This window comes from Heterodontus francisci, chromosome 27 (genome assembly GCF_036365525.1).
Source record: "Heterodontus francisci isolate sHetFra1 chromosome 27, sHetFra1.hap1, whole genome shotgun sequence".
Classification (NCBI taxonomy): domain Eukaryota; kingdom Metazoa; phylum Chordata; class Chondrichthyes; order Heterodontiformes; family Heterodontidae; genus Heterodontus; species Heterodontus francisci.
The window spans coordinates 59,269,882-59,293,560 of record NC_090397.1 but is presented as its reverse complement, the minus strand read 5'-3'; the positions used below and the strand labels follow the sequence as shown (position 1 = coordinate 59,293,560).

At 42.2% G+C, this 23,679-nt stretch overlaps 1 protein-coding gene across 1 annotated transcript in view; it reads right to left on the bottom strand.

The window, feature by feature from the left end:
• Positions 1 to 23,679, bottom strand: part of chchd3a (coiled-coil-helix-coiled-coil-helix domain containing 3a) — a 353,726-nt gene that overhangs the window by 198,791 nt on the left and 131,256 nt on the right. The window contains exon 4 of the mRNA XM_068059780.1: positions 7,266 to 7,410. Coding sequence (XP_067915881.1) covers positions 7,266 to 7,410 — 145 coding nt within the window. The remainder of the gene's footprint in view (positions 1 to 7,265; positions 7,411 to 23,679) is intronic.

The following is a 23,679-nucleotide window of genomic DNA, read 5'->3' as shown; positions in this document are numbered from 1 at the left end:
CCCTTCTGTTTACACATTATTGTACCCTATTGCACAGACCTGCGATGAAGCTCCATTCAATGCAACTGTGAATCACAGATGAAATTGTGCACTGGCATGGAGTTCTGCACTTCAATCAACAGTGCCCACTTGTTTCTGACTGCCCTTGCAACATGAGGGCATGGCATATTTTTGCCCTTAAATGTTATCAGGTAGTAAGTAAGCTGTCTGACAACATATACTTTTCCAACACTTGACCTGCAACTTCCATTTCATAACCATAAGGTTGCTTGCATTTTCACAGAACCACACAGCACAGAAGGAGGCCATGCAGTCCATAATGTCTGTGCTGGCTCTCAGAAAAAGCTATCCATTTAGTCTCACCACCCGACTATCTCCCAAGAGCTCTGCAATCTTTCCTTTTCAAATATATATCCAATTCCCATTGAAAGTGAATCATAGAATCTGTTTCCACCACCCTTTCGGGAAGTACATTCCAGATCACAACAACTTGCTGCATAAAAAAAATTCTCATCTCCCTTCTGCTTCTTTTTGCCCATTATCTTAAATTTGTGTCCTCTGGTTACCAGCCCACGTACCAGTGGAAACAGTTTCTTATTTGTGATATATCTTTCACAATTTTTAACCCTCAATTAAATCTCCCCTTAATCTTCTCTACTCTAAAGGAGAACACTCAGTTTCTCTGGTCTATTTACATGACAAAAGTCCCTCATCCCATACATTATTCTGGTATCATTTTCTCTCTTCCCCCAACCCCAATTATCTCCCCTCCTTGACTGAAGGCCCAAGATTTCCTCTGATGAACTGCCTAAAATACGGTGGGAGAGTGTGAAAATCCCATGTAACTTCAGCCCCAATGCTTTTCACTCCCTTTCTATTACTGCTCAATATAGCAATAACAAAAAAAATTACTGCACTGGCAATATGAATATGCAGCTATAATTCAGTCTTATTGCAGCTACAGTTCAGTCTCATTATGATATGACTGTACTTCATATTTACTCAATGTAGATATTGCAGCACTTCAGGAGACACGCCTCCCTGCGAGTGGATCTCTAACAGAGCAAGACTACACCTTCTTCTGGCAGGGTCGGGATCCTGAAGAACCAAGACAGCATGGAGTGGGCTTCGCCATCAGAAACTCCTTGCTCAGCATGATAGAGCCTCCCTCAAATGGCTCAGAACGCATACTGTCCATCCGACTGCTCACCACCTCTGGCCCAGTACACCTACTCAGCATCTATGCTCCAACACTCTGCTCCCCACCTGAAGCTAAATACCAGTTCTACGAGGAACTCCATAATATCATAAGTAGCATCCCCAACACTGAACACCTGTTCCTGCTGGGGGACTTTAATGCCAGGGTTGGGGCCGACCATGATTCATGGCCCTCCTGCCGTGGGCGCTATGGCGTTGGAAGTATGAATGAGAATGGACAGAGACTGCTTGAGTTGTGCACCTAACATAACCTCTGCATCAAAAGCTCATTCTTTCACACTAAACCGTCACCAGGTTTCATAGAGGCACCCAAGATCACGTCATTGGCACCAGCTGGACCTCATCGTCACAAGGCGAGCCTCCTTAAACTGTGTTCAAATCACACGCAGCTTCCACAGTGCGGACTGCGACACCGACCACTCCCTGGTGTGCAGCAAGGTTACACTCAAACCAAAGAAGCTGCATCACTCCAAGCAGAAGGGCCACCCGCGCATCAACACGAGCAGAATTTTTTATCCACAGCTGTTACAAAAATTTCTAAATTCACTTGTAAAAGCCCTTCAAAACACTCCCACAGGGGATGCGGAGACCAAGTGGGCCCACATCAGAGACGCCATCTATGAGTCAGCTTTGACCACCTATGGCAAACGTGTGAAGAGAAATGCAGACTGGTTTCAATCTCATTTTGAAGAGCTGGAACCTATCATAGCCGCTAAGCGCATTGCACTGTTGAACTACAAGAAAGCCCCCAGCAAGTTAACATCCGCAGCATTTAAATCAGCCATAAGCACTGCACAAAGAACAGCTAGGCGTTGCTCAAATGACTACTGGCAACACCTATGCAGTCATATTCAGCTGGCCTCAGACACCAGAAACATCAGAGGAATGTATGATGGCATTAAGAGAGCTTTTGGGCCAACCATCAAGAAGATCGCCCCCCTCAAATCTAAATCAGGTGACACAATCACTGAGCAACGCAAGCAAATGGATCGCTGGGTTGAGCACTACCAAGAACTGTACTCCAGGGAGAATGTGGTCACTGAGACCGCCCTCAATGCAGCCCAGCCTCTACCAGTCATGGATGAGCTGGACGTACAGCCAACAAAATCGGAACTCAGTGATGCCATCGATTATCTAGCCAGCAGAAGAGCCCTGGGAAGGACAGCATTACCCCTGAAATAATCAAGAGTGCCAAGCCTGCTATACTCTCAGCACTCCATGAACTGCTTTGCCTGTGCTGGGACGAGGGAGCAGTACCTCAGGACATGCGCGATGTCAATATCATCACCCTCCACAAAAACAAAGGTGACCGCAGTGACTGCAACAACTACCGTGGAATCTCCCTGCTCAGCAAAGTGGGGAAAGTCTTTGCTCGAGTCGCCTTAAACAGGCTCCAGAAGCTGGCCGAGCGAGTCTACCCTGAGGCACAGTGTGGCTTTCGTGCAGAGAGATCGACCATTGACATGCTGTTCTCCCTTCGTCAGATACAGGAGAAATGCCGCGAACAACAGATGCCCCTCAACGTTGCGTTCATTGATCTCACCAAAGCCTTTGACCTCGTCAGCAGACGTGGTCTCTTCAGACTACTAGAAAAGATCGGATGTCCACCAAAGCTACTAAGTATCATCACCTCACTCCATGACAATATGAAAGGCACAATTCAGCATGGCGGCACCACATCAGACCCCTTTCCTATCTTGAGTGACGTGAAACAGGGCTGTGTTCTCGCACCCACACTGTTTGGGATTTTCTTCTCCCTGCTGCTCTCACATGCGTTCAAGTCTTCAGAAGAAGGAATTTTCCTCCACACAAGATCAGGGGGCAGGTTGTTCAACCTTGCCCGTCTAAGAGCGAAGACCAAAGTATGGAAAGTCCTCATCAGGGAACTCCTCTTTGCTGACGATGCTGCTTTAACATCTCACACTGAAGAGTGTCTGCAGAGTCTCATCGACAGGTTTGCGGCTGCCTTCAACAAATTTGGCTAACCATCAGCCTCAAGAAAACGAACATCATGGGACAGGACGTCAGAAATGCTCCATCCATCAATATCAGCGACGACGCTCTGGAAGTGGTTCAAGAGTTCACCTACCTAGGCTCAACTATCACCAGTAACCTGTCTCTCGATGCAGAAATCAACAAGCACATGGGAAAGGCTTCCACTGCTATGTCCAGACTGGCCAAGAGAGTGTGGGAAAATGGCGCACTGACACGGAACACAAAAGTCCGAGTGTATCAAGCCTATGTCCTCAGTGCCTTGCTCCACGTCAGCGAGGCCTGGACAACGTATGTCAGCCAAGAGCGACGTCTCAATTCATTCCATCTTCGCTGCCTCCGGAGAATCTTTGGCAACAGGTGGCAGGACCGTATCTCCAACACAGAAGTCCTCGAGGCGGCCAACATCCCCAGCTTGTACACACTACTGAGTCAGCGGCGCTTGAGATGGCTTGGCCATGTGAGCCACATGGAAGATGGCAGGATCCCCAAAGACACATTGTACAGCGAACTCGCCACTGGTATCAGACCCACCGGCCATCCATGTCTCCGCTTTAAAGACGTCTGCAAACGCGACATGAAGTCCTGTGACATTGATCACAAGTCGTGGGAGTCAGTTGCCAGCGATCGTCAGAGCTGGCGGGCAGCCATAAAGGCGGGGCTAAAGTGTGGCGAGTCCAAGAGACTTAGCAGTTGGCAGGAAAAAAGACAGAAGTGCAAGGGGAGAGCCAACTGTGTAACAGCCTCGACCAACAATGTTTTCTGCAGCACCTGTGTAAGAGTCTGTCACTCTAATATTGGCTTTTATAGCCACTCCAGGCGCTGCTCCACAAACCACTGACCACCTCCAGGCGCTTACCCATTGTCTCTCGAGACAAGGAGGCCAAAGAAGAGAAGAACTTCATATTTGACAGCCCTGCATTCAAGGTTTTTTCAAGAAGTCAGCTGGAAACTTAGCAACTCAATAAAGCTATTTTCTAACTTGCAATAGTTTAATGACAGTTCATTTCAACACATCACTGGAGCAGCTCGCCCACCTGAAAATGCAGGATCATTACAGAGAGATGGTATTAAACAGTATTCTTCACATTCCTGAACTATGGATTTTTGTTTGGTGCTCATTTTACTCATCATTTATTAGGATTCAAGTGATATAATGTCAATACAATATTGCTTATGAAAAGGCTCAACACAGCTGGCAAATTGCTCATATTTACTTTCAAAAGTTCAAACTGGCTTGCAAAAAAATGATCATGTGGCAACGGAAATTTAAAGACTATATTTCTTGTTTCTTGATACTATTTGACTTTTCAAATTCTGTTCAGCAACTACAGGGATATCTCATGAAATTAGACAATGATACTTAAAATAATTTTTGAAGTAGAACTGTACTGACATGGAATTCAGCAACACTATTTTCTTTTCTTAAAGAAGTTAATCAGAGGAATTAACTCTAATAGATACATTTTAATTCTGGATATTGATAAATGTGACAAGCTAAGGCACAAGAATCACAGAAAGTTTAAAGGCACAGAAAGAGGCCACTTGGCTTCTATAAGAGAAGTGGAATTGATTAGCCCCTGGCCTCCTTTTCACACAACCTACATAATCCATCATTTAAATGTGAATGCCCTCAGTTGGTAATACAAACTTGATATTATTTAACCACTGCTTTCCGATTTACTTGGCCTTCTGTCCTACTCTTTCTAAGCTTGCCAGTGTTTTGAACTGGGTGGCCTGGCCCTTGAAATGCATTCATCAAAACAAGAGCTTGAGAACTGCATCCTAAGAACAGCACATTACATTTGAGTGTGTGTATTCTTAAGGGTGCGGGGCAGTGGGGTGGGGAGGGGAAAAAGAGACAAATAGAGTTGAGTGGCAGTAGCTCTCCGTCACTTCAGGGATGCTGTTCGATAAAAGAACTAATGGTACATCAGAGAGGCAAGTTAATAGCCACTAAATGTCCAAGCTCAACACAAGAAAGCCTGAAGTTGGAAAATGTCATCCCCATTTTCTGAATGCCAAACATCAGAAGTCACTCAATATTGAAAACAGAAGAGGATGCAAATATTTCCCCAAAAAAAGGGAGATTCGGAACGCTCTATGCATCACATACGCTTTCTATAAAATTCTTGAAGCATACAAATAGCTAGATGATTTTAATAAATCAGTTTTTTCTGACAAGATAAAACAAGTGAATGGTACTTGAAATAAATCTCTGAAGGATAAAACAGATCAACTCTTAACTGAAAGATTATGGATTATGCTCACTGGTTACTCAGTGCCTGGGGAAGTTGTTGGGGTGGGAGGGAGAATAAGATGGGCAAGAGACAAAATATTTCATCACATGGTTTAAAACAACAACTGGCTTGTTAAACAGAGCACAATAAAGCTAACAATGGTCCAGTGACTATGGAAAGGGGACAGGTCCAAAATATCCGTGCACATACTCTGGTGCTTACTGAGAAAATACTTCTTTCACAACCCGCTTTAAAAAAACCTCAAAGGTAATTATGTGGAAGCAATGCTTCTAGATTTTATAATGACTGCCACTGATTAGTGCTATTGCTTCAATGTTAAGTCAGACACCATGAATGTTTCAGTTTGGCTGGATATAAACTATCTTGTGAAGCAGGATGACGATAAGACAAGGGAAGTGGTAGCAGAGTAACTTGCTAATGTGCAGTATGTTTGCAACTTCTTCAGCGCACTTTCATTACCATCTCTTTGGTCAAGGACAGTTATTCACAAATGCTTAAAGAAAATCTTCCCTCCTCCCTATCTCTTTTGAAAACAATAACTCATCCTTGCATGCCAGCAATTATCTAGCAGCTATCCTCAAAAGTCATTTTTGGGCACTTGAGCTGTAAGCATTTCAGGGCAATTCAGCGGTGAGTGTCATCATAGCCAAGGCGCATCCTCTTCTCATGTGATGTCCACACCGACAAAATTTCTATTAACGTTCACAGTATAGCAACACAATGCTGGCAGCTTATTTGACGATGGAGCTGAAACTGATCTTGAGCTTTCCCCAGCTTCCAGCAGGGACCACTGGACTGTATTCAGGAAAAAGAAATCGAATTGATTCCTCCCCTCTAGCTTAAGGACACTAATGTAAATTGTCATGCTCTCACAGCTGAGATAGTTAACTCACTACAGACAAAGGAATGAAACCTAGGTTCTTTTCTGTTTGTCACTGCATACAAAAGAGCAGCCTGCAAGCATGTATTCATATCTTGTTCCCAGGGCAGATTTTCTCCTCCATAATCCAGGGAACTAAAGGTTCCTGCTGGCATCCAGCTGAGATCAATTAACAATGCAGAAAGGAAGTCAAACTTGAACCTTCTGGTCCATATAGCTGATCTAGAGCTTGTTTTTACCAAAACTGAACCAGTAAGCTCACGAATACACATCTTAAGGGAAAGGTACTCCAAAAGCAAAATGTCTGAATTTGGGTCTTCAGTTCAGTCTGTTTTCCACTTGGCTTCTGCAAATTCAAATTTGGAGAAAGACAAAGATTGGGAATGGCTGGTAAAATTTTTTTAAAGTTTACTCTTCAGTTCAGGAAATAAGGAGGGATTTTCATTACTTTTCATCTCACCTCAGATAGTCAGAACGTTACAAGGCAAAAGGTCATAAAACTTGAAAGCATCAATATTTTTAACATGGTTTCTTCTACCTACCAAACATGCTGAAATTGTTACTTTCTTCTGAAGAAAAAGACTTTTACTAAACTGCTTGCAAGCTTTGTCAAGATAGGAATTAGGGAAGTATAGCACGTTTGTCAACATGGATCCAGCAGCAATCAATACCATACAATACTAGCCACAATAAACCCTTGAATTATTGATTATTTCACCTGTCACTGAACTAATAGTGATTTTCCGGGGAGTCAGTGAAATGGACTTTTTAAAACAGTGCGGCTCCTATTATCTGATGTTGCACACTTTTGAAATCACTTATTAGACTGACTACTGACAGCATTTTTCTTATCAGAGTTTATAATTCTAAAACCAGAAGATACATCAGTAAGCAAAGGTTATCAGTCTACTTACAGTGTGCTTGGCTTTCACTCTTTCCTCTTCAGTAAGCGCTCTCTCCCGCAACACTGCTTTTATAAGACTATCGCTTGCAGCATCTCGTTCACGTTCAAGAATCTTGCTAATCTCATCATGAACATATCGTTTATCATGTTCAAGCCTGTATTTCAAAAGGAAGGAAAAGAAAAATATATGATCACTTAAAATTACATGATATCAAAGTCTATCATGAGTTTTAATCTAGTTGCGGCAATTTCAAAACCAATGGCAGACCTGTAAACAGGAGAAATGATTGCCACCAGTTCCAGCCAAAAGTTTGAAATAGAAGATCCCACTTGGCCTCCTCCTGTGGTCAGCACCTCATAGATTCCAGAGTCCAGCTAATTTGGCTCATGCCATTTGACATTAACAGCTACATGCAACAAATAGAGTGAAGGTTACAGACCCTGACAGCATCCCGGTTGTAGTGCTAATAAACAGTTTTACGCTGCTACTATGCAGGAGCAACATGCGTGGTGTTCGCCACTAACAGGAGGCGGCCGTCAAACCAGTGTGATGTTAGGCCATACATCCAAAGGACTGGCAGATCGCAACAAGCAACATGCCCCTTCTGCTGTTCGCAATGAGTAAGGTACAGGCCTATCCCAACCAGCCTGTGCTTGCAGAACTCAAAACACAGTGTCCAATATTAGATGCGATTCTGCGATTGGACAACAGCTTGGAGGGGTACTTGCAGAAGGTGGTTTGCCATAGAACCAGTGTTAGAAGATTCACGCATACCAAGTCTAACTGATTTGGAGAGTCTTGGTCTGTGGACCTTCTCTCACCATTTCAACAAAAGCATCTAATATTCCACATTAAAAAACAAAAACTCCAAATCCCCTAACCAAAGATAAAGTTAAACATGGGTTCAGTACTTGAAGACAATACAGAATATGTATTCTAACTCTCAAAAGCAAGCCTCTTTTTAAACGTTGACAGACCTGCTGCGTATCTCTAGCATTTGTTTTAGCGGACAACTGGTTTAGCCACCCACCTGCAGATGTGGATGGGCAATTTAAAACAATTGGGTCCTGCTTTCGCCTTCTAAAACTACTCACTATTCCAGAATCATCTTGGAATTTAAAGATGACCCCTGGCTTCTTTTCTCTACTGCAAACCATCTTCTTAAACCCCTCTCCCTGCTCCTTCCACCCTCACCTCCAACAATACGTGCAAGGAGCTCATGGACATTTTTTGTCTCTAAGCTTGAGATCATTCGATCAGCTGCCTCTGCTCTGTCCCTCCTTTCCATTAGTTCACCTAGCCAAATTTCCTATAATCCCTCCTCCACCTTAGCCCTGAACTCGCACTTTACCTTAGTTTTTCTCCTATCTCCCTTCATGACCTCTCTGAGCTCATCTTGACCATGAGACCCACCTCCTGTTCCCTCAATGCTGTTCCTGCTAAACTGATCACCCAACCTCCCCTCCTGGTCGCCATGTTAGCTGATAGTGTAAATGGTTCTTTCTCTCTCCAAAGCTCTGCTGCCCGTGTCTTAACTTGCACCAAGTCCTGTTCCCGATCACCACTGTGCTCGCTGATCAACAATGGCTCCCGGTCAAGCATTCTTGTTTTCATATCCCTTCATGGCTTCACACCTCCCTATCTCTGTAATCTCATCCAGCCCCACAACTCTCCAAGATATCTGTGCTCCTTTAATTCTGGCTTCTTGAGCATCACAGATTTTAATCGCTCCACCACTGGTGGCCACACCTTCAGCTGCCGCAGCCCCAAGCTTGAGAATACCCTCCCTAGGCCCCTCCAACTCGCTTTCTTCCTTTAAGACATTCCTTAAAACCTACCTCTTTGACCAAGCTTTTGGTCATCAAACCTATCTCCTTTTGAGTCGCACTGTTACGCTTTGTTTTTATAATACTCTTGTGAAGTGCCTTGGGACTTTTAACTACATTAAAGGCTCTATATAAATATTGCTGTTGTACTTTGGATTTCCACTTTTCATTGATATTTTCACCTTATCGGTGGTGAACACTAATCAGCCTCAAACACTTCAAAAGGGACCATGTGCCTAAACAGACTATTTTGCTGCCCACAACACTGTTTGGAAAATTTGTTGTGCTGCATCACTAAGTGGGATATAAATCTTCACGACCCGGCAGCCTTTTATTCAGGTCTGAAAGTATCAATCTGGCAATACTCAACACAACCACTACATGCACTGGATAGTGAACAGTTGCAACCGTTTCAGAATTTACCTATACAACTGGAAAATGAATATGCTACAAGATAGATGAGTTTAAACATAAAAATAATACATTAAGCTATAATTTACTGGTATTATCTGCCCTCAGTAGGCAGCGCCTGTGGAGTTCAACTCATTCATCATAAAATGCCATCCAGCGATCCAGTCAAACAAAATTCTAATGCAGAATTGATGACAGCAACTCCCTTACTCCACAGCATTCAATCTTAAGAAAGTTATACATTGAAGTGATCTCACTGGTGGCAGATGCCTGGGCCCCACAGATCTTCAGTGCAGTGCTGAGGGGGTAGACAAGTAGGGGAGTTCTTCTGGTGGTCCGGACAATATTTATCCATCAACCAACATACGGATTATCTGGTCATCTACCTTACTGTAAGTTATGGGACCTTGTAGTGTGTAAACTCACTCCAGCACTTTCTACATTACAGCAGTAACTAGAATCCACTACACTTAATTAATTGTCTGTGAGGTGCTTTGGGATGTCCTGAGGATGTGAAAGGTACTATATAAATTCAAGTTCTTTCTTTAGTTCTAAATATTTTGAGTAGATTGTTCCACTGTTTTATCAGTAACTCTTTATAAGATATGCCTACATCGAGAACCAACTGTTCTAATATGTTTAAATGTTCTCAGTGATGCAGCTGTCAAATACATTATGTAATATTAATGGATGTGTAATGTTTTTGAATCCTATTTTAATATTTAATGGGCAAGTTGAGTGTCTCACAAGTGATGCTCAGGGTTTTTCTTTTGGTCTTAAATCACAGGAGGAGACTTAAGATCCTGTGCTATCAAGTAGCCCCATAAAATCATGATTTTCTTGTATAGTTTTTTTGGTTTTATTTTTGGTGTTTCTGCATTTGTATTCACATTGCAGTCAGTATTGAGGCTCAGCGATGCTGCATGTGCCTGTTGCGCAGGTTATTAAAAGATCTCATGGCATCCCCAGTGCCCTAAACAACAATCCTCTCAACAAACACTGCGATTCCTCAGTTAATTGATCATTCATCTCATTGCTGTTAGTGGGCATTTGTTGTATGAAAAATGACTGCACTTGCCAACATAACAAGTCACCGCACTTTAAAAGTACTCGACTGCAGTAAAAGCACTAAGCACAAAAAAAACCCACTTCCATTGACAAACTTTTAGATTCATCCCCGATAACATATTATCTTGTCAGGTAACACCATTAACTGTTCTGGTGCTGTTTCCTGCTCTCGCCCTGAGCTGGAAAATTTCAGCAACTTTGCTTCCAATTTCCACCCTCCCTCACCTTCAAATGTTCCATCATTGACTTCTCCTTTCCTCTACCTCTCTATTGCCAATTCTGGGAATAGACTGTCAACCTATAAGCCTCCCAACTCCCAGAGTTAGCTAGATTAAACTCGCATCTCACTTCATATGATTATGTTTCATTCTCCTAATTTCTGCATCTCTGTTGCAACTTTTCTGACAATGCCAGCTTCCAGTGCTTCTGACGTGTCTTCCTTTTTCCTCGACCCAGCGACAATGAAGGAACGGAGATACATTTCCGAGTCAGGATCAAGGTTCCCTCTAATTTTTTTTGTTGTGTGTGGTCTAATAATTTAAGTGCGCAGACTCTTGCATGACACGCAATAACTTAAAGGGGAAGACTTGTGCTCAGCCTGTGTGGGAATTCTGGGTTGCTGCGCAGCTTAGAGTGAACATTGGGCAGGATGGTGAAAGACTTGGTGGGGTGGGGGGGGGGGCGGAATTCGCATGTGATGGTGTTCGCATGCACCTGCTGCCCTTGATCTTCTAGGTAGTTGAGGTCACATGTTTGGAAGGTGCTGCCCAAAAAGCCTTCGCGGATTGCTGCAGTGAATCCTGTAGATGGTACACACAGCTGTCACTGTGTGCCAGTGATGGAGAGAGTGAATGTTTAAGGGATGGGGTGCCAGTCATGCGGGCTGCTTTGTCCTGAATGGTGTCAAGCTTCTCATAGATGGTGAGCAGGCTTTGGGAAGTCGCTGCAGTATTCCCAGCCTCGGACCTGCTCTTGTGGCCACAGTATTTACGTGACTGGTCCAGTTAAGTTTCTGGTCAGTGGTAACCTCCAGATTTATGATACTGGAGGTTTCAGTGATGACAATGCTGTTACATGTCAAGGGGAGATGGTTAGATTTTCTCATGCTGGAAATGGTCATTGCCTGACGCGAATGTTACTTTTGTTTCTTTACTTGTCTTATAACTGCCCCCTTTTGCCTTGCATTACCATCCCGGTTGTCATTTGATTGCTCCATCCTGTTACAGACTTACCCTTTCGTTCTTTCCTCCCCTTATCTACCTCTGTACTTGCTTAAAACCTGTTAGATCTCTAATTTTTCCAGTTCTGACAAAAGGTCACCAACCTTTTTTTTATTCATTCATGGGATGTGGGTGTCACTGGCTAGGCCAGCATTTATTGCTCATCCTTAATTGCCCTTGAGAAGGTAGTGGTGAACTGCCTTCTTGAACCGCTGAGGTCCATGTTGGGTAGTTACACCCACAGTCTGTTAGGAAGGGAGTTCCATGATTTTGACTCAGCGACAGTAAAGGAAGGGCGATATAGTTCCAAGTCAGGATGGTGTGTTACTTGGAGGGGAACTTGCAGGTGGTGGTGTTCCCATGCATTTGCTGCCCTTGTCCTTTCAGTTAGTAGAGGTCGCAGGTTTGGAAGGTGCTGTCTAAGGAGCCTTGGTGCGTTGCTGCAGTGCATCTTGTAGATGGTATACACTACTGCCACTGTGCGTCGATTCTGGAAGGAGTGAATGTTTGCGGATGGGGTGCCAACCAAGCGGGTAGCTTTGTCTTGGATGGTGTCGAGCTTCTTGAGTGTTGTTGCAGCTGAAACCCATCCAGGTAATTGGAGAGTATTCCATCACACTCCTGACATGTGCCTTGCAAATGGTGGACAGGCTTTGGGGAGTCAGGTGGTGAGTTACTCGCCGCAGGATTCCCAGCCTCTGACCTGCTCTTGTAGCCATGGTATTTATATGGCTACTCCAGTTCAGTTTCTGGTCAACAGTAGCCCCAAGGATGTTGATAGCGGGGAATTCAGCCATGGTCATGCCATTGAATGTCAAGGGGAGATGGTTAGATTCTCTCTTGTTGGAGATGGTCATTGCCTGGCACATGTGTGGCACGAATGTTACTTGCCACTTATCAGCCCAAGCCTGGATATTGTCCCAGTATTGCTGCATTTCTACATGGACTGCTTCAGTATCTGAGGAGTCACGAATGATGCTGAACATTGTGCAATCATCAGTGAACATCTCCACTTCTTACCTTATGATTGAAGGAAGGTCATTGATGAAGCAGCTGAAGATGGTTGGGCCTAGGACACTACCCTGAGGAACTCCTGCAGTGATGTCTTGGAGCTGAGATGATTGACCTCCAACCTGAAACTCTGTTGCTTTCTCCACAGATGCTGCCTGACTTACTGAGTATTTCTAGTATTTTCTGCCTTTTATTAACTCTTAGGGTATCTTTTTAACACAATACTGACCATCATATTTATTAATTAAAGCTTTGCTCTCCCTCAATAAAAACACAAACATCTGAACTGATGGCCTTTCAATGGAGATATCATATTGCCACTCAACATGGAACACAAAGGCCATCAGTAACCTCCACAACAGCCAGTACTGATGGAGCTGAATTTCAACAACAGTTACAAAAATAAAACTCTCTGTGTATGTTATATTACTAAGTCTCAAAAAATTAGCAAACATTTCACTCAACCCAATTTTGCCAGCAATTTTATGCAAAGTTAATTTTGATTTGAGAAGGCAGGAAGACAGGGGTTGGTAGTCCACTGGTTATATTACTGGACGAGTAATCCAGAGGCCTGGACAAATGATCCTGAGACACGAGTTCAAATCCACCATAGCAGCTGGGAATTTAAATTCAGTTAATAATTACATCTGGAACAAAAAACTAGTATTAGTAACGGTGACCATGAAATTCCCAGATTGTCATAAAAATCCCATCTCGTTCACTAATGCCCTTCAAGGAAGGAAACCTTCCGTCCTTGTCTGGTTTGGCCTACATTTGACTCCAGACCAAAACCAATGTGATTGACATATACCTGCCCTCTGAATGGCATAGCAAGCGACTCAGTTGTCTCGGAATGCTGTCCTTATCAGCACACCCACATCCTTTGAATGAATAAATAAAAGGCATAATTTCTCCCCTTATAACGTGCAAAGTTACCAATTAACTCAATGCTTTACAAAAGCTATGTTTCCTAATTCCATTTTACTTCATTTTCTGAGCAACAGGTGTCCAAATGCCAGTTCTAAGTTTTTATATTGCTAAATCTGTCTCTCATCTCCTCGTGGCAAACTCAAATAGATGAAAAAATGCACTTATAAGTCAACTGCCAGATTTAGCAATGTAAAGGGCGAGAGTTGGTTCATGGACGTCAGTCTCTCAGAATCCAATTTAAAAGAGCATTAATATAAAAGCTGTTAATGAGTTGAACAAAGGGGTTGAGGTTAAAATATATTAGACAGGAATGCACAGCATCATGGAAATTTAACACACTGCCTATTGTATGTCATAAGTTTGATCAGAATTTAAATGTAGAGGCTTGGTCCTGTGCAAATAAAACAAAGTTTAACTGACAGTGAAAAAGTTCCTGATTTACAACAGATATTAAAATATATCCTGGAATGAGTTCAAGCATATATTCTTATTTCAGAGCAGAGAAAATTGTATAAAACTACCCCTCCTCACAAATTAGATCAGTGTCTTTTTAGTCAATTCCATAAATCCACTACTCCCCACTTAATTGCTGATGATCAAAGCTGAGTTGATTTGTAACTGCTTTTCCTCATCTAATAATGACAAAAAAATTATATTTATCCAATGGCCAAAGATTCCTTTTGCAACCAACTCTACCAATACAGATTTAACTGGTCATTCAACATGTTTGCTGTTTTTTGCACCTTGCTGTGCACAACTGTCTGCCACATTTACCAAAATAACAATTGGGGCTGCACTTAAAAAAAAAAAATCATGAGATGCATAAAGCTTTGCGACTTCTTGAGAACTTGATAAACTGTTATATCAATGAAAATTCTTTCAGTGAGGTGAATGAAAAATACTGTCAACTGTTGTTCTGTCCAATTACAACTTTGGTCAAGTTCAGCCAATAGAGCCAAAAGAGTGTAGGTCAGATGGTTTCACAGGTCGGCGCAACATCGAGGGCCGAAGGGCCTGTACTGCGCTGTAATGTTCTAATTCTAAAAAACAGCAAGAAGAAATCTGGGCAGTAGCCCCATCATTGGCAATATGTGTCCAATTCTTGCCATGATCTCACTTCTTGACAGCACAGCTGAAAACAACATCAAGGAAGCTGATGTGCTTGTGTGCAGATGCAAGAAAAATATTAATTCTCTTGTTGTGAAAGTGTAAGCCTTTTATGCCACTTAAAAATTGGGTCCACCCTCCTACAGAACAGCATATACTCCAGTCTACTTCACTGAGCATCTAACTAAAAACCATTTTCCCATAACTGTCCTGCAACAATCACAAATAAACCAGCAAAATAAACACTATCCTATGGATAATAAAGGCTGCATTTAACTCTGCAACTCAAGTGGCGGTGCAACTAAATTTCTGTTCACACAAATTCTGAAGTTTAGAGTAAATCCAGAGCAGGGCTTGCCTCTATTCTGGAGCAAAGTAGAACAAGAATCCCTCTTCCAGGGATTGTCATTCAGCTTCAATCTGGAGTCAGGTCTGTGTAGGCAACTTGAGGATTAGCATGAAATGAAAGAGCTTCACAATGGCATTTTGTCACGTACCCAACACAAACACAGATCCCTTTCCTGTGAAATAAAACATATCCAAACTGTTAAGGGACTATTAATTGGATTTAATGTTTTCTGTTAATACAATAGGATTTTTGGTAAATACGTCTGTATATAAAAAAAAAATCAATGACTATTAATATCTCAAAAATATGGTTTAGCAAAAAGGTCAGGACATATCGATTCAAAAAATCTCATTTTTACAAGTGTCCCCGGAGGGGGTTTCCCTTCTTAATGAGACTCATTTATCCAAATTTTTTTTCTATTAAAATATATTGAACAGAATTAACATTTGTATGCATGAATGAGAACTTTATGCTATGTATTGCTGCTATTAGCTATTTATTTTCATTTCAACATATGAATCACTTAAAACAAAAATAAGAATGGGGAATTTTAAGTTAAATGTTCACAATTGAGCATTAGTTCAGTTACTCTTGGTGGACTTCTGTCACACACAGTCCAAGACAGCAGTAAGCTTAGTACAATGCCCCTACACCATATGCCATTCAGGAAACTGGGCCAGAATGTAGGTGGGTGTTAATATGCCTCCACAACTCTCCAAGCCAAGGCAGCTCCAGTTGTGGCACAAGTCAGCAAGAACTGCTTCCTCAGTTTAGTTTTAATTATGACAAACCAACTCTCGACTGGGATTTAGCATATGGTTGGTGGTAGAATTGGGACATGGACAGAATCTAATTCCTTTATTACCAGTTCTTTAGTGTGGTTTGCATTAAATAAACGGAGCCAAATACTTATTTCCTCAGATCACATTACCAATGCTCCAGCTGAAGGGAAAGCAGGCAATCCATCCTTTGGTCAAAGCATTCAGAAACAGGAGGTATGGAAAAGCATGCAGTAATCCGATTGGCCATTTGATCTATTTCCTTCTTGGATCCACCCCCATCTCTTGACTCAACTCTTCTGGTCAGTGCTCCCAATATATAGATTTAAAAAAAAATGGTCAATTATTTTGCTAGGAACACCAGTCACTTAAAACTTACACGATTGCCATTAGTTGAATTTTTCTAATATCGCACACACAAATGTGTGCATGCAGTATATATATTTATACAAATACAGAACAGCAGTAAGGTGGTAGCTAAGGACAGGGAAGTAGCAGAACACTAAATCATTATTTGACGACTGTTTTTACCACTGAATGACATCGGAAGTTACTCAAGCGGAGGGAGAAGCACAACCTTAAAATGAAAGGAAACTCTTTGGATCACAAACAATGGCATTGAATAATGTTCAGGAAGTTTAAGGTGAACAAAGCTCCAGGGTGTGGTAATTTTCATCCAAGAATGCTGGAGGAGTTGACTGAAGAGAATGCAAATTTCCTCACCCATACCTTACAAAACGGCAAAATTAGGAGACATTCACTGCTTTGCAATCTGTTTTGATATGAACCACACGTTTTAAAAAGGGACAAGCAATGAACCCTCAAATTACAGATCTGTGAACTTACTTGGGTATAATAAAAACTGTTCTGAGACTTTGATGAGGGGTAACCTAAGGGACCATCTGCAAGGACAAGTTCTTATTGGACAGAACCAGCAGAGTTTGGAAGGGGCAGGTTGTGTCAAATCAAATTACTGGCTTTCATTTGGGAATCTATTTGATTCAAATATAGGATTCAGAATCTCAGAGGGTTGTACGACTTTGGAACACTGCCTCAGAAGGTGGAGGAGGCAGGGTCATTGAATATTTTTAAGGTGGAGGTAGATAGATTCTGGTGAGGCAAGTGAATCAAAGGTCATCAGGGATAGATGGGAATGTGGAATTCCAAACACAAACAGATCATCCATGATCTTATTGAATGACGGAGCAGGCTCGAGGGGCCGAATGACCTACTTCGGCTCCTAATTTGTATGTTCGTAATTGCCTGGAACTGAGCAAGATTAATGGCAGAAAATGAATTGAGACTTTAGTTTTTAAACCATCAAGCATATGAAGGCCTGAAATAATCAGCTTCGATTCTAGATTATCCTATGACCCCTGCTAGAAAGTACATATTGTGTTGGCATCCTTCCATCTACAGAAGATGGACATGCAGCAAACGATCCATTTAGGTAGGGTGTCTTCTCTTGGTGCACCTTTGCTGATGGCTGTGAAGACCAAATTCTTAAGAGGCAGGTTCTGCCACAAGTGCTGCACATTAGGCTGCCAAGTGTTGCTGTGAGCTGTTTTGGTGTTGGCTCTTGTTGCCAAGCTGCTGTAGGCACTGGGGTCATTGTGGTAGTGCAGGATGTGACGCCATTTCCCTCTTGCCCCAGCCAGTGACTCCCAAGTGCAACAGTCAACATTTATGGCCTTCATGTCATGCTTGCAAGCATGCTTGAAGCAGAACCCTGGCTACCTCACCATACAGAAGGTCATTGGGTATGTTACCGTTTTCCATCCTGTGGATGTGTCTGATACACCGAAGCCGCCTGCTGAGTTACTGCCAACACACTTGGGAGCCCTACCTTTGGCAGGACTGCTGCATTTGTGATTTTGTCCTGCCAGGATGTGCCCATAATGCACCAGACAGTGATGAGAACCTGTTGAGGCAGCTGTAACACTCTTCACAGCTGAACAGTGTGCTGACACTTATGGGGTTGAGGGTGGTGGGGGAAGTGGGATGTAGGTAGAAATTAACTCTCCCCTCCTGGAAGAACCTAGATGGTGGGGGGGGGGGGCAGTTAAAATGGAACGAAGCACTTACTTCCTTTCCCACCCCGATCTGGCCAACTGGAATATGAAATTGCAGGTGGCAAGGACCCCTGCCCCAAGCAGGCATGGCTCTTCTTCAAATATGCAGATTGATCTTAGATTAATTCATTGGGAACTGATCTGCCATTTTACCCTGAAGACTGAATGGGGGAGCAGTAGTGGCATCCCCTGCTTCAAGCTTCATCCTGCATCTGTGACTGAAAATTACCCATCTGCAGAAAATAAATGCTCATGGTGTAGGGGGTAACATATTGCCATGGATAGAAGATTGGCTAGCTAACAGGAAACAGAGAGGAGGCACAAATGAGTCATTTTCTAGTTGGCAAGATGTAATGAGCAGCGTGCTGCAGGGATCAGTGCAGGGGCCTTAACTTTTTACAATTTATATAAATGACTTGGATGAAGGGACCAAAGGTATGGTTGCTAAATTTGCTGATGACACAAAAAAAAAAGTAGGAAAGTAAGTTGTGAAGAGGACAGAAGGAAGCTACAAAGGGATACATAGGTTAAGTCAGTGGACAAAGGTCTGACAAATGGAGTATCACGTGGAAAAACGTGAAATTGTCCATTTTGGCAGGAAGAATAAAGAAGCATATTATCTAAATGGTGAGAGATTGCAGAGCTGAGATTCAGAATGATCTGGGTGACATAGTGCATGAATTGTAAAAGGTTAGTATGCAGGTTCAGCAAGTAATTAGGAAAGCTAACAGAATGTTATTGTCTATTGCGAGGGGAATTGAACACACAAGTAGGAGGTTATGTTTCAGTTATCAGGGCATTGGTGAGACCACATCTGGAGTACTGTGAACAGTATTGGCCTCTTTATTTAAGGAAGGATGTAAATGGGTTGGAAACAGTTCAGAGAAGGTTTACTAGACTAAAACTTGGAATGGGCAAGTTGTCTTCTGAAGAAAGGTTGGACAGGTTCGGCTTGTATCTGCTGGAGTTCAGAAGATTAAGAGGCGACTTTATTGAAACATACAAGATCCTGAGGGGTTTTGATAGGGTTGGTGTGGAAATGATGCAGCAGAATCTCGAACTAAGGGGGGTCGACCAATTAAGACAGAGATGAGGAGAAATTTTTTCTGAGGATCATGAGTCTTTGGAATTCTCCTCCTCAAAAGGTGGTGGATGAAGAATCTTTGAATATTTTTAAGGCAGAGGTAGATAGATTCTTGATGAGCAAGGGGGTGAAAGGTTATCGGGAGTAGGCGGGAATGTGGAGTTGAGGTTACGATCAGATCAGCCACGATCTTACTGAATGGCGGAGCAGGCTCAAGAGGCTGAGTGGCCTATTCCTGCTCCTAATTCATAAGCTCGTATGTACGTACGTTGAGCTTAACTGTGCAGCGGACTATTCCCCATCGCCTCCTGTCATATGATTTTAATGGCTGGGCAGTTGGCAGGTTGCCCAGGTGTTAAAATGAACTGAGACTCTTTTCTGCTGCTCCCAGATAGGCCTGCCACAGGGTTTGCCGGGTTCCCACCCAAGAGTTAAAAATGGCCACATAGTTTCTCAGTTCATCTGTGAAGACTGGCCACGGTGTGGTAAGAGAAGGTGCTGACACCCATAAGATCATTCAGTGCCCACAGGAGAGGTGGGCAAAAGTCTGGAGAAAAAAAAAATAGAAATCGAAAGTAATAGTACAGCTTTAATCAGAAATAGGTGATGGCTGTGATGTTCTGAGAAATTCCATTGTGTTAATTGACATAAATAGCTATATTTATGAATATCAGAAGGACATGTTTGTTGTGCCGCCAATCCCACTTAATTTCAGATATAACTGATGTATTTGACTCCTGTTGACAAGAGGATAAAGCTTTAAAGCTTCAAAAGCTAATTTACAAAACCTGGCATAATTTCTTCCAATAATTATCAACGTACTGCTTCCTTCGCCCTTCCAATTTTTTAACCCTGTTCTCTGGTGTATGAAGTCTGAAACTAATTTGCAGTTTTCATCAACAGTGATATCGTCACTGTCACCTGTCAGCTTTCTGAAGTTCATCATTCTGAATACCAGGCAGGAGCAATGAGCATCATGTCTTTGTTATAGACAATCCCACTTAAATTCAGTTCTGGTAACTGCCTTTTCCTTTGTCTAATTCAATAGCAATTCATTATCTAAGAGTTCAGATTGAAGGAGTCTGTGACTGAAGTTCTCACACGGTTTATTTTGCTGGCATTTAGACCTCATCAAACTCAAGATGCAGTTTTGCTAATATGATGAAATTAATTGCACTATCAGCTCCCTCCTCAAAAAAACAGCCAAGGCAACTGAATAAATTATGCAGTTAAGAGATTTTTGGGAAGAAATCCCACACTAATTGAGCGTTTGAATATTCCACCTTGCATTGCAAATGCATTGAATTGTTTTTATATGAAACAAGCAAAAATTATCGATCTAGTGGCAAGAATAACTGGACATAGTGAATGCAAAACAGGATCCAAAAGAAAGCCCTGCATCCAAACAATTACCTCAATGTAACCCTGCCTGCCCATCTCCGAGGTTTCTAAAAAATGGGACCCGAAAGTGAATGATTAATGCCCAAATAACTTATTATCCGTGTCAATCTACTTTTCCTCAAAGCTCTGATATTTCTCCAGATGGAATTTGGCACGTGCCTAAGGTTCAATTAGCCTTACCTTTCGAATATAGTTAATAACTGTTGTACTCTATGAGCTTGCTGGGTTTCTAATTGGTCATGTGGGAAGCAATATTTACATGAAGTTCGGTTATCTTCACAACTAACTTGGTGATAACTTTAGTTATTGCAAATTGAGAATAAAACCGAAAGAGCCAAGACAAATAAAAAACACTGAAACAACAAAGCATTAAGATCGCTCATACCATACCCCTCCCAAAGAGTGTTGCTCTCAATAAAATCACATTCTAAAATCACTCACCTCCACGACCTGGATGATGACTTTTCAAATTTTTACCTTTACGTTGAAATCAAAATATATTTATTTAGTTTTTAGTACCATTATGTCATAGGAAAATCTGCATTTAAGCAAATACTCTAATTTTGCACTTCATGTGTGCTACTCTGAATTTCCACTTCAAATTGATCTCATCACTATCACCACCATCATGGTGCTGCAACCAGCAGTACTTCACTATGTATTACACAGTACCAAATGCTCGCTGCAAGATTTGGATAGACAAAAAAAGCACCACTGTTTTGCTGGATGCTTTTCATGCTTCAGTTGGACAAAGCATTGAAGTCTCACATAACCAATGAAAACCAAATGAGGGGAAAGAGAGAGTAGGGGAAGAGTTTTTAAAAAAAAGTTACATGCTGCACATCATATTTCACTCAAATTCCACTGGCAACACCAAAATAGTAAAAGTGTGGTAAAAGGAGGAGTGGGGTCGATTAGGGACCTAAAAGGGGATTTACGTATGCATGCGGGGGCCATGGCTGAGGTACTAAATGAAGAATTTTGCATTTGTCTCTACCCAAGAAGCAGCAGCTAGCCAAGCCATGGAGAAAGAGGAGGTAGTTGAGACATTGGATGGGCTAAAAATTGAAAATGAGGTGGTATTAGATAGGCTTGCTGTACTTAAAGCTGATAAGTCATCATGACAATATGAGATGCATACAAGGATGCTGAGGGAAATAAAGGTGGAAATTGCAGAGGCACTAGCCATAACCTTCCAATCCTCCTTAGATACAGGGGTAGTGCCAGAGGACTGGAGAATTGCAAATGTTATACCCTTTTCAAAAAAAGGGTGACAGGACAAGCCTACATGCCAGTCAGTTTAACTTGGGTGGTGGGAAAGCTTTTAGAAATGATAATTTGGGACAAAATTAATTGTCATATGGAGAAATTGGATTAATTAAGGAAAGCCAGCACAGGTTTGTTAAGGGCAAATCATGTTTAACCAACTTACTTGAGTTTTTTTTGATGATGCAACAGAGAGGGTTGCTGATGGTAATATGGTTGATGTGGCACACATGGATTTCCAAAAGGCATTTGATAAAGTGCCACATAAGAGGCTTCTCAGCAAAGTTTGAGCCCATGGAACACGAGGACCAATAGCAACATGGATATGAAATTGACTGATTGACAGGAAACTGAATAATGGTGAACAGTTGCTTATCAGACTGGAGGAAGGTAGATAGTGAGGTTACCCTGGGATCGGTGTTGGAACCCATACTTTTCTTGATATATATTAATGACCTAGACTTGGGTGTACAAGGCACAATTACAAAATTTGCGGACGGCACAAAATTTCAAAGTATTGTGAACTGTGAAGAGGACAGTGATAAATTTAAAGAGGACACAGACAGGCTGGTGGAATGGCCAGACAAATGGCAGATGAAATTTAACACAGGAAAGTGGGAAAGGTTTCATTTTGGTAGGAAGAATGAAGAGAGGAAATATAAATTTAAGTGCACAATTCTAAAGGGGGTGTAGGAGCAGATAGACCTGGGATTACATGTGCACAAATCACTGAAGGTGCAGGGCAGGTTGAGAAAGCAGTTAATAAAGCATACAGAATCCTGGGCTTTATAAATAGGGGCATAAGAGAACAAAAACAAGGAAGTCATGATAAATTTGTAGAAAACACTGGTTCGGCCTCAATTGTTCTGGACACCACACTTTAGGAAGGATGTGAAGGCATTAGGGACGATGCAGAAAAGATTCATGAGAAGGATTCCAGGGACGAGGAACTTCAATTACATGGAGAGTTTGAAGGAAGCGGGGGTAGGCTGGTCTCCTTGGAGGAAGTGGGCGGGGGGGGGGGGGCGCTGGTCTCCTTGGAGAAACGATGATTAAGAGGAGATTTGATAGAGCTGTTCAAAATGATGAGGGGCCTGGACAGACTAAATAGAGAAAAACTGTTGCCAATGGCTGAAGGGTCCAGAACCAGAGGACACTGATTTAAGCGATTTGGCAAAAGAAGCAACAGTGACATGGAGAATTTTTTTTTTTATAAAGGCAGCGAGTTGTTAGGATCTGGAATGCACCGCCTGAGTGTGTGGTGGAAGCAGATTCAATCAAGGCCTTCAAAAGAGAAATGGACAATTGTAAGCACAGAAAGACGCATATTCAAGGTCATTAGCCTTCTGTGTGAGTACAATTATTCCTGTGGCATGTGTCCAATCATATTACCTGGAATGGTCATTTAGTAACAATCTACTACCTGAAACAGGCCAACTCATCAGCATCATCTGACATCTGTCACAAATACTGTTTATACCTTGTGCAGATTTCAAATTTAGGGTCTTCGATAGGAACTATCAGCAAATTTTCATTCCCTTTTCAGTAAAGGACCTTTTTACTACAGAAACTCTTGGGGTGTATTCCTGAATACTTATTGCGTGATGTGTAAGTACATCACTGTGCTCAAAATCAGGCCTTTGCATCAGAATCAGAGATTCTGGATAGATTGAGGTGGTGAAAGATGCCAAAAAAGGGAGAAGATGGAAGAAATCCAGCTTAAATAAGAACAAAAAGTAAAAAAAAAGGTGGAACAAAAAGGCTTGCAGTGGAGGAATGCATAGAGAAAAAAAAGACAAAAATCAGCCTTCAAATCTGAATGGCAGGTGAACATGAAACTGTATAAAAGCAGTACAAAAAAAACACTGTGGGACAGGCAGGATACTTGGGCAAGAATTT